Below are 15,217 nucleotides of genomic sequence, written 5' to 3' on the forward strand. Positions count from 1 at the left end.
CTCATAGGCAAAAACTCAAAAGATGGACACTAAATTCCCATTAAAATACATGTAAAAGTCTCTGATTTGTTCCAAGTGCTCCTAATTCGAAGAAGGAGTGGCAGCATATGGTGCTGCTTTTGAAAGGTAAGTGACCTTTGAGTTGGAGAGGGTTAAAGGCTGGGGGCAGTTGGGAGCCATGAGTGGGAGGGACGATAAAAACCTGGTGGCAGGTTGGGTCTGTGGGGTGGGTGGGAGTGGAGGTTAAGGCTGCAGCAGGTTAGGTCCATAGGGAGGGCAGGGTGTTAAGGCTGTGGTGAGTTGGGTCCCTGGGGCAGGTTAAAGCTGCTGCAGATTGGGCACGAGCGCATGTGGGGTGGGGAGAGGGGTTTAAGGCTGTGTCCATTTGCTGATTCTTCCCCCAGGGGCAGTGTTCTGTTGGACATCCATTTCCAGAACAGCCATGGTTCATTGGTATTGTGTATTTGCTTTGGTGTATATCTTGCTTCTAACAAAAGTGCCTTAATTTTGAGAGAAAGTTGTCTACAGCCTTATTCTTATGTCTGCTCACCAACAGTTTTCATTTCCTGAATGTTGTACCTTTGAAATTGCCACAGCCATATATTAGATACTTTGAATGTGGTTTCACGATTAACTTGCTTTGCCAGGATGTTTCCTTTTTCACAAATGATTTGTACTTATATACAGGATCAGTAGTGTTTCTGCACTGACACCACAACAAGATTGCTTCATCTTGTGCGTAATCATGACATTATTTTGTGACAGTCCTTTGTCATTGTTGATTTTATGGCAAAATTATGGTGGATTTCTGCATTTTTCTAATAGCCAGTACTACGACAGAGATCTGCCTGCATTGCTCTTCTTTTCAAGTGATCAATAATTTCTAGCTTTGTTGCAACTGGCATTTTAACCATATGCAAATTTTAGTTGCATTTTCTGTAAGTACAGTATACAGAAAGTGAATACAAATAAATACAGCAAATACAATATAAGTTTACAGTGTAAAATACTATTTTTGTTGGTAAAAGTATTCTGCATACATTTCTGTTTCTTAATATCTAATCTTGTTTTTCTTTGGTGTTATGTATTGCTAGGTATACCTCTCTGTTATCCAGAATATTTGAATATCTGGCAGCCTCTCAGTTCCAGGGCTCCTTGATATGAAAGAGTTGAATGTAATTATTTTATGCAGCTTTGGTACAGACCTTTCAGGTGACGAATTTAGAATAATGTGGCAAATCCTTAGATTCTTCTCCAGTAGACAAAAAATGTATGTGCCAAATGAGCAATTATATAAATTACAAATATTAGATTATTCAAACTTGTGAGCGCTATTAGTTTTCTTTTTAAAAATCACTTCTGTGAACTCTTGTTATTTGACCCTGTAATGATATCTTCTGTTTAAATTCTTTAAATAATTCATTGGACAAACCTTGCTCTTTCAGTGTAGAGATTGGTGAAAGTGTGAGAGGGGAAGATGTGTATATTATCCAGAGCGGCTGTGGAGAAATCAATGATAACTTGATGGAACTTCTCATAATGATCAATGCTTGCAAGATTGCATCATCATCCAGAGTGACTGCAGTAATGCCATGTTTTCCATATGCCAGGCAAGATAAGAAAGACAAGGTAAGTGAGATGTGCTATATAGTCTAATAATAAAATACTCTATTAACGTTATCTTGAAAGGTCAGGTTGTCTTAATGAAACTGCCTGGAAAACTTCAATCAGACTGTTAGATATTTAGTTACATATATTGTGTAGGGCAGAGAGTGGGAACATCTGAGCCCCTCCCTCCCAGAACTTGTGGCCAATGGGAAGCCCATGGGGCTATTCCACATTGTGCCTCTTCCAGGAGCTGTACCAGATAAGTGCCCCAATCCGCTGCTCCCTCCCTCACTGCCTTCCTTTCCAGACTCCCCCAACCTGCTCCTCATCCTTTTTCCTGACCAGACTCCGCACCCCCAGTCTGCTCCTATACCCTGTCCCTCGTCCAGACACTGGAGCCCTAGCCTGGCCCCAGCAGGTACTGCCATCCCAGAACCTAGGCAGACTTCACAAAACATGCTAGGCCTGGGTCCCCAGAAGAGTTAATCCAGTTCTGGGTGGAGCCATTGGGCTGCAGTGTGAAGGACACCCTGGTGCCTCCAGTTGCATGAGTGAGGCGAGTCTTGGTTTTTGTTTGTGTGGGGTGGTTTTGTTTGTTTGGTTTTTGTTTTTTTGTTTGTTGTTTTTTGTTTTTCCCTGTTTCTCATTTGAGGGCCAGGTCAGTGAGGTGTAGTCTTCTGTTTCTTGTGTGTGATCTCTGACTATTTTTTTTTTCTGTGTGTCAGTGGCCCCTAACCCAAAAATGGTTCCCCACCATTGGTGTTAATCCTATAAAACAGTTAGTTAATTGGAAACTGATATTTTCAATGTAAATACTTAGATGTCCTGAATCTGTGCTCCTGAAGGTTCAAGAGACTCTAGATTTTAGGGCTTCTGTCTGTGTATCTAGTGGGCCTTCAGTTCAGTTCATGGAAAACTTCACAAATAGATTTTCTTGGAAGTGGGTGTTTCAGTTAAAAATACAGCTTTTTTAAAAATAATTTGCAGCCTCAGAAATTATTGTTGAAATAAAAGCTTGTGTGTTTTCTAGCTAGTGCATGGTTTGGCAATAGTCATGTTCTACAGTGTGCTATATAGTGATCAAGACAGTATAATAAACTGCTTGAGGCAAATAAGTTTACAATTGTGGCTGTATCTTCCTCTTGCTTTCGCTTATTTTAAGTTCATTTGATTTTCTTGCACACGCACACCGCCCCCCAGTGGGTGAGAGTGAAGCCGTGGTATCATCATCGACAACCAAGTGTTCATCGCCTGTAGGTGTCCGATTCCGCCCTATTTCCTTCCATTTTCCCCTGTCTAGTGCGGAGTGGTTTAGTTTCTTAGTTTCTGTTTCTTAGTCTCTAGCTCTGCACCAATCTACTATATCATCTACCCATTCTCTGTGGGGTCTGCCTCTCCTATTCACGCTGTTTATCATCTGAATACCAGTGTCTTGACTTTTCGCTCGTTGTTCGTTCTGCAGATATGCCTCAATAGCTGTAGATTCCGTTGCATAACCTTCTGCATCCATCCTATTCTCAGGATCTTTCTGTGACAACTCGTCTTGAATGCTAGTATCCTCTTCGACTCTTTCATTATCACCCATGTCTCACATCCGTACAATATGCTGCTGAATAGACACGTTTTCAAGATGTTCCACTTTGTTCCTAAGCTAATCGGTTTGCTTTTCCAGATCTTATCCCTTGCCTTCAAACTGACTCTTGCTTTTGCCATGTGTTTAATAATAATTTCAGGTATTATTTTTCCCCCTTGTCTCTAATTCTGATGTTCACAGATAATTTCATAATGCAGGAAATAGTTTTGATAATGAAGTTACCATTGATTTCTCGTGTCCACCTGCTTGTTTATGAATTAGGCAGGGAAATGAGAAGCATGAAAATTGGCAGTGACTCTGTAAATGATAGCCCTAGCAGAACCTACAATGTATATAAAATAAAAATTCTGTAACTTATTTCAAGTGTCATGCCATAAAACATTTCTTATAATGAGTCTCATCACAACCTCTCACCTGCCTTTTGTTCATAACATCTACGCATAAAAATCATTTTAACGGTTTCAGACTCTACAAAGTGTAATCAAAAATGATCCTTTGAATGTGTAAATTTAGTTTCTCTTGCATAATGTGAAGCCAGATTAGTCAGGCTATTTTGACCATGTATTCCTGATTATGCAAATCCACATTGATCTGGTTTGGTTTGAAGTAAATTTCCATGATAGAGGCAGAAATCTAAAGATGGAGATAACTTATCCACAAATCAAAAAAAGCAGCAGAACTTGCTGTGCTAACTTAATTCTAACCTTAAGGGGCTTCTTCTGAGGTTTTAAGGTGGTAATGAGTTGCTGGGCTCATGTAGTGTTTTGATGCTTTCAGTGCTCCTCAGTAAGGGCCAATTATTGCAGTAGTGTGTAGTGACGTTTTTGATGTGGGTAAGGAGGACGTCAAATTGAGATTTTATCACTTTAGCAGGGTTGGGTTTCTTTGTTGTTGGAAGTTTAAAAGGGAAAATATAGGTGATGTCGCAACTGTTGTTGGTGACATCAGTGGTTGTCTTCTGAAGTATTGTGAATCAGTCTTCCACCATAGTGTCAGTACTGCTGCAGATTATACCATTAATATGTTGACCTATCATTATGAACTGTTGCACAGCACTGCTGATGAGAGTTTAGTAAAGGTGTGGGTTTGTTTTTTTTTTTTAATTCTTTGCATTCTTTTTGAGTTAATGGTATTGTAGAAGTGCAAGAACTCTTTTTTTTGTGGAGATCTTCAAACAGCTGTCACATGCTAACAATATATGGCCATACTAAGAAGCTTGGTATCCATTACTTATGTTATGTACTTTCTAGCCCCACTTTTAAAAAATTTTCTAATACCCCAAATAGTTCTTATTTATACAGATTGTATCTTATGGTGGCACAAATGTTTTATTGACTTGAATGTAGGGTGAAATCAATTAACATAGCTAATCCCAAACAGCTGCCAGTAAAAAGCTTTATAATGTCACATGTTAGCAGAAGCTATTATAAAAACTGCTAGTTAACTCAACTGCATACTTGAACCCCTGGTACTAATTTCCTATCTTTCTGCCTGTAAAGCAGGGGTGGGAAACCTCCTGGTCCACAGGCTACATGTGTTCATCAGCATTAGTTGCTCAAAGGCTGCCAGATGGTTTGTTTATCTGAGTGTGTTTAGCCATGGCCACTCACAGCTCTCAGTGGCTGCAGTTCTCCGTTCCTGCATAATGTGAGCTTCAGGAAGCAGCATGCACTGGAGTGCCCCGACCCATGCTGTAAAGCTAGACTATTTTAAATCCTTGAGCGTCACTGTAAAGGCTTGGAAACAGAAGAAATTATTACTGCTACGTTGAGTATCCGAAACTTTTGCTGTTCAGTCTTTCATCTCCTTTCTTGGTGTGTAAGCTAAAATTTAGTCTCCAGAGACATGTTATATGGTGGTGCATTTCTTGTTTATGCAAGATTTTGTGTTGATTTAGCTGACCTTGAAAAGGGATAATTTGAATAGCATCCCCATGGCTGCCCAACTTCAGATGCATTTTCACTCCAAGTGCCTTTGATTGGAGACTTTAGGAAGTAGCTTGTTCAACCAGCACATGCTCCCTATACATCCTAACTGTGCAATAAGTCTATATATAGTGCCCTACCAGATTTGTGAAAAACATGTCATGCTTGGTAAATAAGGCCTTCTCTCATGAAACCTGGCCTTTTGTGTGCTTTTACTTATGCTATAAAGATTTCATGTGGTAGACCAGCATTTCTCAGCTTCAGGCCCCTCACCCAAAAGGGGAAGGGAGGGGTCACGAAGCTATTTTAGAGATGTCTTATTGGCACCCTTTACCTCTGTGCTGTCTTCAGAGCTGAAGAGTGGCAACTGTTTGTTAGGTGTCCAGCTCTCCAGACAGTGCCCTGCCAGCAGCATATAAGTTGTGTGGGGGACACCTTACTTTACTCCCTCTCTGCTACTAGGGGTGGCTCAACCTTTAGAGCTGGGATGCTAGCTAGCACTGGCACAGAAGTAAGGATAACAGTACCACAACTCTTCCCCCAATAACTTTGAGAACCCCTTTCCCACTCAACTCCATTTTTGGGTTGGCACTTGTATAATTGACACCGTGAAATTTCAGATTTAAATACCTGAAATCATAAAATTTATTTTAAACTATGTCTGTGAAATTCATCAAAATGTATCGTGAATTTGTTAGGACACTAGCTTTGTACAGTAAGTTTGAACCACACTTAATTTCTTATCAACCATCTTGGCCTAAAATGAAGCACAGGTGTGCCTTTTTATTGGGAAACACTAGATTATCACTTTGTTCTTTTTTTCTTTTTATTTTGTTTAATATTTTTTGAGGAGCTTTTCTCAGTCTCTCTGCACATAGTGGGGTTGGAACTCTACCTCAGGAGAATGCCAGGTTCTCCAGATTTCATACAGTGTGTTTTCTCACTGATAAAATTATTTCAGTCTGTGATAGGCATTCCCAGTTTATCAGATGCTTGGGGGAAATTGCATTTCTGTCAAAAGTGCTCAGTCTGCTCTGCTTTTAAGGATAGAATGAGGGAGAGTCATGAGATAAGGACAAGGACTAACAGGGATAATGCATTTTCTCTTCTCAACCAGAGATCTAGGCCACAGCACCTCTTGGGCATCAACCTAGGAGTGAATGTATTGCCTCTTTGACTTTGGCATGTTCACCTGGATCTGCAGGAGGTAAAGCCTCAGAGACCTATAAAAAGTGAGCTCATTCTCCTTAAAAGGAGACTGCTTTTGAAGAAGTCTTGGTTTCTTTCAAGTAACCTCAGTGGATCAAATGGCTGCTACTGTGACCAAAAATCTCCTATCAGAAGTCTGTGGGGTGAAAGCACATCTGAAGTTAGATTACCAATGGATGATGCTACTCAAAGAATACCAGTTACTGGACAGGATTAGTAACCTTTTCTCCACTCTTCCTTCTTGTTGCCTGGCATTTTCTGCAAATGTAGGAAAACGGTTGCTTACATACTGTTAGGTCATCTGTTCCTAGGCTGGTGCATACGTGTAAATAAAACACGTTACACTGAAAGAGCATCCACACTTGTACCAATGACTTCTTTGCAAAGCTGACTTCCAAGGTGCTAGACATAGGCCAGTGCTTGTCAGAGGGGCAGTGCCGATGTCACAGTGGATCGCTGTTGTTGGGTGCAAGATGAATGTGTTCCAAGGAAATATCCAAAAGGTGGGAAAAGTACCCAAAAAGCTACTTGAGTAAAAGTGCAGCTGCCTTTACGTGTGTTTGAATGTGTGTACTTTTACTCAAGTAGTTTTCCAGAGGGTGAATGGGGACTTGTACTTAAGTATGTTTCTCCCTCCCTCCCCCCCCCCGCCAGCAGCTGTACTTTTGCTCAAGTAACGTTTTTTGGATAGTAACAGAGAGGAAGCCGTGCTAGTCTATACACTATCAAAACAAAAAGCAGTCAAGTAGCTCTTTAAAGACTAGCAAAATGGTTTATTAGGTGAGCTTTCGTGGGACAGACCCACTTGTCTGGCTATGGTCTGAAGAAGTGGGTCTGTCCCACGAAGGCTCACCTAATAAACCATTTTGCTAGTCTTTAAAGTGCTACTTGACTGTTTTTTTGGATGCTTTTTCCATCTATGCTCATCTCCCTGTTGAACTAAGCTGGAATAAATAGTTTGATATTTTTGTTTTTGTCTTTCTGAAATTAAAAACCAGTATCAGGTTATATTAGAGAAGATGTAAAGAGAAATTTGTACTTTATATATATAACTGGAAGGACCTCGAGAGGTCATCAAATTGAGTCTCTTTGCCCTCTCAGCAGGACCAAGCACCCTCCCTGACAATTTTTTTTAATCTGTGTGCTCCAGACCCCAAAATGGCCTCCTTAAAGATTGAACTCTCAATCCTGGGTTCAGTAAGCCAGTGATGAAACCACTGAGCTATCCCTCCACTCATATGCAAGTCTTAAATTTTAATGTGACTAAATATGTTTTACTATTTTGTAAAAACCTATGCCTTTTTCCTCAAGAGTCGTGCTCCAATCTCAGCAAAGCTTGTTGCCAATATGCTGTCGGTTGCTGGGGCTGACCACATCATCACCATGGATTTGCATGCTTCTCAAATACAGGTAATTACAAACCCTTGTTGACTGTAACTAGGAGCTTCGCTACTGAGTTAGTGATAGGTTAACTCATGGCCAAACCTCATTCTTTTTCTGCTTTCCTCGCAAGTGTGTGGGAGAGGCTATTTGTTGCTCAAAAGCATAACTCTGAAGCTCCAGAGAGAAGAGAAACTGTCCCAAAGTTTTAAATATATAGTTTGATGCAAAATTTAAGAGAAATAACACTTGCTTCTAGATAGAGACCAGTCCTGACCTAGGTAGCTTACTTGCCAATAGTAACTTCATTCATGTATACTGGGAAAAATGAAGGGCTTGATAATACTGCAAAACGTACTGGAGCCCCTAGCAAATACAGTATACTGGCAGGCTTCTATTTATACTGTTTAAAAAGTAGTTAGTATAACTAAATTATTTTGCTAATATAATAAGGGTTTGCACAGGGCTTTCTAATCGTGCATTCAGTTAATACGTATGATAGGTATGAAACTTCTTTGAGCACTTGCTCATGTCCATTCCAGGTTGGGTATGCACTAGCACATGCCCCGTTGCTGGAAGCTTTTTTGCCCTAGCCAATAGCCATGGGGTCAGTACAGCGCCCCCTGGAGTGGCGCCTGCATGGTGACCAGTATATGCACCGCCTGCCCCGCTCCCCTCCATCTCCACTGGAGGGACCAAGCCAGACACAGGGACCAATGCAGAGCACCCAGCAGGAGTCGTCATTTATGGCACTGTCGCTGTTACTGGCACCAGAACAGCTTCCACAGGGCAGACCACCTACCATGACCCTGTTTAGCATGCCTTACCACACAGCACAAGGGCAGTAGGAGTCTGTGCAAGCCACAGGTCCCATGGCACTGTCCGGTTCATCGGTGTCAGAGTCAGCATCAGAATCTGACTCATTACTCCAGCTCGGCTAAGAGTGGGAGCACAAGGTCATTGCATCATGGTGGGCGCAGGCACCAGAGCTGTCACTGTGCAGATGAGGGTTGGTAGGCATCCTGCCAAGGTGCACCACAGTGGCTCTTTTGGACCTTGTGGGCAGTCCATGAGATGCAGGGACAGGCCATGGGACTCCTACTTGGGGGCTCAGCACTCCCCAGGTGCTGAGGGCATTGGGGGGCACCTCCACCAGAACAGTCATAGGGGCTGACTATGTTGGTGCCCCTTTAGTGGGCTTGGCACTGACGTCGGAACTGTCACAGACAGAACTAACCCAACTCTGGGCACTGCCCTTGCAGGCACCAGGAGCTATGGCACCAGCGGGCCCAGTGCTGTTCCGAGTGCTGAGTTACCTCAACATGCCACTAACACAGCCTGCCTTGTTCTCTGATGCTCTACCCCAGGCACCAAGCACGACACCACAGGCCCCGGTACTGGGGACTCAAAGAGAGGAATTAGGCTTATCCCTCTTGCTGGTAGGCCTGGAAGGGGCAGATACATTGTCCTCCATCCTTCCCAGCCGATGTCTTGACTGAGTCCTCGGCACCCCCAGTCATGGAGGACAGTAGGGCATATCAGTAGTTGCTGTGCAGGGTAGCCCAGAGCCTGGGTGTACAAGCAGAGGAAGTCAGGGCCAAAATGGACCCAGTGACAGAGATCCTCTCAGCATCAGGGCCCACAAGGGTAGCGCTGACCATTATTAAAACAACTGCCAGTGCGGCAAAGACATTGTGGCAGACCCCGGCCTCTGCCTTACCCGTGGCCGGAAGGAATGAGCGTAGGAACTTTGTTCTTACATGGGGCAACGAGCACCTGTTCACCCACCCTCCCCTTGACTCCCATGTTGTTGATGTGTAAAATCACAGGGAGAGACAGGGTTTCAAGGCCCATCACCTAAAAACAGAGGCCAAACACCTGGACTTGTACGGTAAAAAGATTTATTCAATGAGAGGCTTACAGTTAAGGATTGCTAATCAGCAGGCTTTGGTTAGCACATTATGTGTACAACACGGCCAGTTCCTTGTCCTGCTCCTTGGAGCTTGTTCCCCCAGAGAGTAAGCCTGATTTTAAGGCTGTGGTGGAGGAGCATAAGTTCATATCCAAGGCAGCACTGCAGGCAGCACTGGATGCAGGAGATGGTGCCACTAGGGTAGCCATGTGTAGGGGGGCATGGTTACAAGTTTTGGGATTCCCCTATGAGGTCCAACAACCTATTCAGAGCCTACCCTTCGAGGGGCCATCCCTGTTCTTGGAAAAGAGAGACAAAAGGCTTCACAGCCTGAAAGACTTGAGGGAATTATCTGAACAGAGGCCTAGGAGTGAAGTGTCAACGTTGGGTCACGGGTGTGCAGGCTGAGCGAGTGTAAGGTGGCCCTCAACAACAGAGACAGGAGGAGACAGGGTCATACTAATAGAAGGTGCCATGGCCAGCAGACTCGGGGCCAGAGTCTTCAAAAACTCCCACCAGGGCCTAAACAACAATTCTGAGGGTGTGGTCTAGAGTGACACAGCAGTCACTACCCCAGTTCCAGCTCCGCTTTTGTTTTCATTCCGCCTATCCCCCTTCTTCTGTGACTGGTGCAACATAACGTCGCACCAGTGGGTCCTACACATGTGGAAAGGGGACACACTATCCAGTTTTCCTCATACCCCACTTTCTACCCACCTTTCCCCGTCCCTCTTCAGGGACCTCTTTCATGAGACTCTGCTCATGCAGGAGATACACTCCCTCCTTCAATGTGGGGCTATAGAGGAGGCTCCCCATCAGTTTCGGGGGCAGGAGTGTTATTCCCATTATTTCCTAGTCCTGAAGGCAAAAGAGGGGCTAAGGCCCATTTTGAACGTGCGAAACCTAAACAAATTTGTAAAAAAGATAAGGTTTCCTGTGATTATCCCTGGGCCTAATCATTCTGGTGCTGGAATGGGGGGACTGGTTTGTCACTCTTGACTTACATGACACGTATTTCAACATAGCAATTTACCTGCCCCACAGGAGGTTCTTGCATTTTGCGGTGGGAAAGGACCATTCATTATCAGTTCACAGTCCTTCCATTCGGTCTGTCTTCAGCCCGGAAGGTCTTCACCAAATGCATGGCAGCAGTGTCAGCCTTCCTACACAGGTGCAGGGTACATCCCTTTCTGTACCTGGATGATTGGCTGGTCAGGGGTCGCTCACAGTTGATTCGACAAACGTTCAACAGTCTGTTTCATGGTAAATGAGGCGAAGTTGTTGTTGACCCCAACCCAAGTAATGGAGCTCATGGAGGCCCTACTGGATGTGGGGCAGGCCAGAGCCTTCCTGCAGCAAAGCAGGTGCAAGCTATGGCATCTCTTGTCCACAGGTTGATCAAATTCCCTAACATGACAACCAGAGGCTGCCTAGAGTTGTTGTAGTCCAGCACTCCAGGCTGCAAATGCATCTCTTCCAGCTGTGGCTCACCTCAGTGTCCTGACCTGCCAGAGACAACATAGACGTGGTGGTGACAGTCCCACCATGGGTGCTGTTAACCCTGCACTGGTGGCTGGACGCTTGATCAGTCTGCACGGGAGTGCCCTTCAACCCCCCGCAACCCTCCCTCTCTCTAGTCATGGACACTTCAGACTTGGGCTGCAGGGCACATCTGGGAGAGCACCAGATTCAGGCCCTGTGGAGCAAGGAGGAGGCCCAACACCACATAAATGTGCGACAACTCAAAGCCATCAGGCTCGCCTGCAAGGTGTTTCAGGACAGTCTGAAAAGTCAATGTGTAGCTATGAGCACAGACAGTACCACAGTAATGTACTATATAAACAAGCAAGGGGGCTCACGCTCCTCCCGCCTGTGTCACGAGCCCCCCAGGCTCTGGGAGTTTTGCATTCAACATCAAAATCAAAATCTCCTGAAAGCATATTATCTACTGGGGCCCCACAACTCCCTGGTGGACTGTCTCAGCAGGCCATTTATGGACCACGAGTGGTCGTTACACCAGATGTGCTGTATTTAATTTTCTAGAAGTGGGGGTGTCCCCAAGTAGACTTATTCACCTCCCATCTCAATGCGAAATGCTTGACATTCTGCTCATACCAGGATTGGAGCTCAGGCTCCTGGCAGATGTGTTCAGCATTCACTGGTCAGGCTCTCTGCTGTATGTCTTCCTTCTGTTGCCACTCATCCACAAGACCCTATTCAAAATTTGGTCACACCGGGCATCAGTCATCCTAGTGGCCCCAGTGTGGGCTGGGCAGCACTGGTACTTGACTCTCTTGGAGCTGTCAGTCTGCGACCCAATGGCACTCCCATTACTCCCAGACCTGTTGACCCTGGCAAAGGGGCGACTGCGGCACCCGAGCCTTCAAACATTACACCTCACAGCATGGAAGCTCCATGGCTGAACGCGGTGGAGCTCTCGTGCTTGGGACTGGTGAAAGACATGATGTTGAACAGCTGGAAGCCCGCTGCAAGGGCAACATATGTAGGCCAAAGGAAAAGATTTTCTATCTGGGCAGCTCAAAAGGGGTTATCTCTGATACCAGTTATTCTGGCCTACTTGTTGGTCTTGAGACAGGACGGGTTATCACTATCTTCTGTCAGGGTGCAGTTAGCAGCTATTTTGGCCTTTCATCCCGGGCCGGGTCTGTCTTTTGTCTTCAGACCATGTGGTAAAAAGGTTTATGAAGGGCCTGAAAAGGGTCAGACCGCAGGTGTGACCCCCCTCTGCCGTTGTGGGATCTCAATCTGATATTGTCAAAACTCATGGGGGCCCCTCTTGAACCCCTTGCTTCCTGATCCCTCCTATTTCTTAGTTACAAAGCAGCATTCTTGGTGTCCATTACCTCAGTCAGAAGGATGTCGGAACTAAAGGCTCTGACAGTGGACCCACTCTGACAGTGAACCCACTCTATACAGCATTACACGAGGACAAAGTCATGTTGAGACCCCATCTGGCATTCCTACTGAAGGTGGTCTCTTCCTTTCATATTAACGAGGACATGCCCTTACTGGTCTTTTGCCTGAAACCTCATGCCTCCTCTACAGAGCAGAGTTTACATACTTTGTATGTTCAAAAGGCACTGACCTTCTACATGGACAGGACCAAACCCTTTAGGAAGTTCCAGCAGCTGTTTGTGGCGGTGGCAGACAGGATGGTGGGTCTCCTGGTCTCCTCCCGGCGGATCTCCTCCTGGATAGTAGCTTGCATTAAGCAATGCTATAAGCTGGCGGGGGTCCCCCCTCCCCTGATCCGAGTTAACTCTTCCAGAGCACAAGCTTCCTCTGCAGCATATTTAGCCCAGGTTCCTACCCAGGAAATCTTCAGGGCAGCCACCTGGTCCTCCATACACATGTTTATGGCCCATTATGTGTTGATGCAGCATGCTAGAGACAACACTGCCATGGGCAGGGCTGCGCTACATTCTATCCGGGGCTCCAACCCCGCCTCCTAGGCATTGGCTTGTATTCACCCAACTTGGAATGCACATGAGTAATCACTCGAAGACAAGACAGTTACCTGTTCTGTAGCTGGTGTTCTTCCAGATGTGTTGCTCATGTCCATTCCAAAACACTCCCGCCTTCCCCACTGTTGGAGTAGCCGTCAAGAAGGAACTGGGGGGGGGGCAGGGCACCCGGTGCATATATTGGTCGCCATACAGGCATCACTCCAGGGGGCACTGCATCAACCCTATGGCTACTGGCTAGGGCAAAAAAGCTTCTGGCAACGGGGTGTGTGCCGGCACACACCCCATTTTTGGAATGGACATCAGCAAGACATCTCAAAGAACACGGTTGTAGAACAGGTAACTGTCTCTTTCTTCACTTCCATTTTATCAATTATACATTAATTAAAGTGAAAAGTTAATAGCTTTAGGTAGAATCAGACATGTTGAATAGTCACTTTTCAGTGCTTCAACATGCAGCCCTATGAAGCTGTCTTACTTCTTACTAGCAAATACCTGCTTTTTCTAGTCTTGAGATTCTATTTAACCAGAGTTACCAGTGGGAATATTACAGCTGTCTTCAGTGAGAGCAGAATAGGCCAATGTAGAACACTGGTTTGAAAATCCTACCCTTCATGTTTACATTGACCAAGTGATTGTATGTTGTTTTCTGGTGCTTTTATCCTACACAGATTGGTTGAAAGCTAATAAACACTATGAACTGTGTTTCTGTTTGTACTCAGGGTTTCTTTGATATTCCAGTGGATAATCTATATGCAGAACCTGCAGTGTTGCAATGGATTAGAGAGAATATTTTGGAATGGAGAAGCTGTATCATAGTCTCACCTGATGCAGGTGGAGCAAAAAGGTAGAGTTCAAACTATGAATTGTCCAAATTCAACTGTTAATTCGCGGTCTGTTTTACAAAAAGGAATGTTTTTCTCATACTAGGTTGGGTGTTTTTTTTTTTTTTTTTAATTTCTTTTATTGCTGATAATAGTATGAGGCAGAGGCTGTCAATGCTGATGACTCCAGTTCCATTGTAATGAAACAGTAGTCCGTCCAATGTAGTTCATGCTTGGTTGTATCTAGGAATATTCTGTGCTCTAAAGAAAATATTTTCTCTCTCTCCCTGATTGTGGCCTCAATAGCTGAGTCACTATACAGGAGGAAAGAGGTTTTTTCCTGCTGCTTGCTTCTTTAGTACAGTTGCTGCACCTCTTCCTGCTTTTCACTGGAGCTACATAAATATCCCTTCTTTATTCAAGTATGTGGCCTACCCTCACAGTACCTGCTGGAGTTTAGGTAAGAGAATACCTGAGTCACATTTATTTTTTTAAAAAGGGTTGTTACATTCGTGGCTGAAAACCTTTTGACTCAAGTATAGTGTATAGTGTTGACTCAAGTAAAGTAAAAAATACTGAACAAGCTTGCAGAAAAGGGAGGAACTGTGAAAATTTTAATTTAATGGAATATTACTTCAACCTTGGCATCTATTATTACTCATTCATCAGATCATCTCTTGTTTGATTCTGGTTAAGTACAAATTGATGTCAGAATTTAGAAGCATGCTATTTGTGCAATGGGAAAGTATTTCCTATTGGTGGAACTCTTCTCAAACAGAGATGGTTGGACATCCTGCTAATAAGAAATCCCTACCCATCCACTGGAAACTTCGAAATTGTGGCAGGGAGCGGGAGAACAGTTAGCTCATTTCCAGTGGAGGACTGCCATAAAATAGGGCTGACGAAAGCCTCGTGTTTGTCATGAGTTTAGATGACAAACAGCAGAAAAAGAAAAGAAAAGGGGCTCACTTGGCTATTTACTATACATAATCAATTTTGAAGAATGAAGTTGCAGATTGGGAGAGACTGTAGAACCATTCCAAAAGATAATCTAAGTTAGGCATATTTCCTCTGTGAGTCCAATAAGATATATTTGTTCTTTTTCCCCAGCAGCCTGAGGCAACTCAGTCTTGTGTCCAGAGTTCATCAAGGGGCAGTGAACCTGTCCGGCAAACATATTTTTTTTTTTTTTTTTTTTTTTTTATATATTTTATCAAATTACTTACTTACAAGGACTTTTTTTCAAGAAATATTTGATTGTATTTAGAGTGACTGTAATT

At 44.1% G+C, this 15,217-nt stretch overlaps 1 protein-coding gene across 1 annotated transcript in view; it reads left to right on the forward strand.

Moving 5' to 3' along the window:
• Window positions 1-15,217, forward strand: part of PRPS2 (phosphoribosyl pyrophosphate synthetase 2) — a 41,408-nt gene that overhangs the window by 13,511 nt on the left and 12,680 nt on the right. The window contains exons 2-4 of the mRNA XM_074992854.1: window positions 1,446-1,629; window positions 7,648-7,746; window positions 13,836-13,960. Of these exons, the coding sequence (XP_074848955.1) occupies window positions 1,446-1,629; window positions 7,648-7,746; window positions 13,836-13,960 (408 nt within the window). The remainder of the gene's footprint in view (window positions 1-1,445; window positions 1,630-7,647; window positions 7,747-13,835; window positions 13,961-15,217) is intronic.

This window comes from Carettochelys insculpta, chromosome 1 (assembly GCF_033958435.1).
Source record: "Carettochelys insculpta isolate YL-2023 chromosome 1, ASM3395843v1, whole genome shotgun sequence".
Classification (NCBI taxonomy): Eukaryota; Metazoa; Chordata; order Testudines; family Carettochelyidae; genus Carettochelys; species Carettochelys insculpta.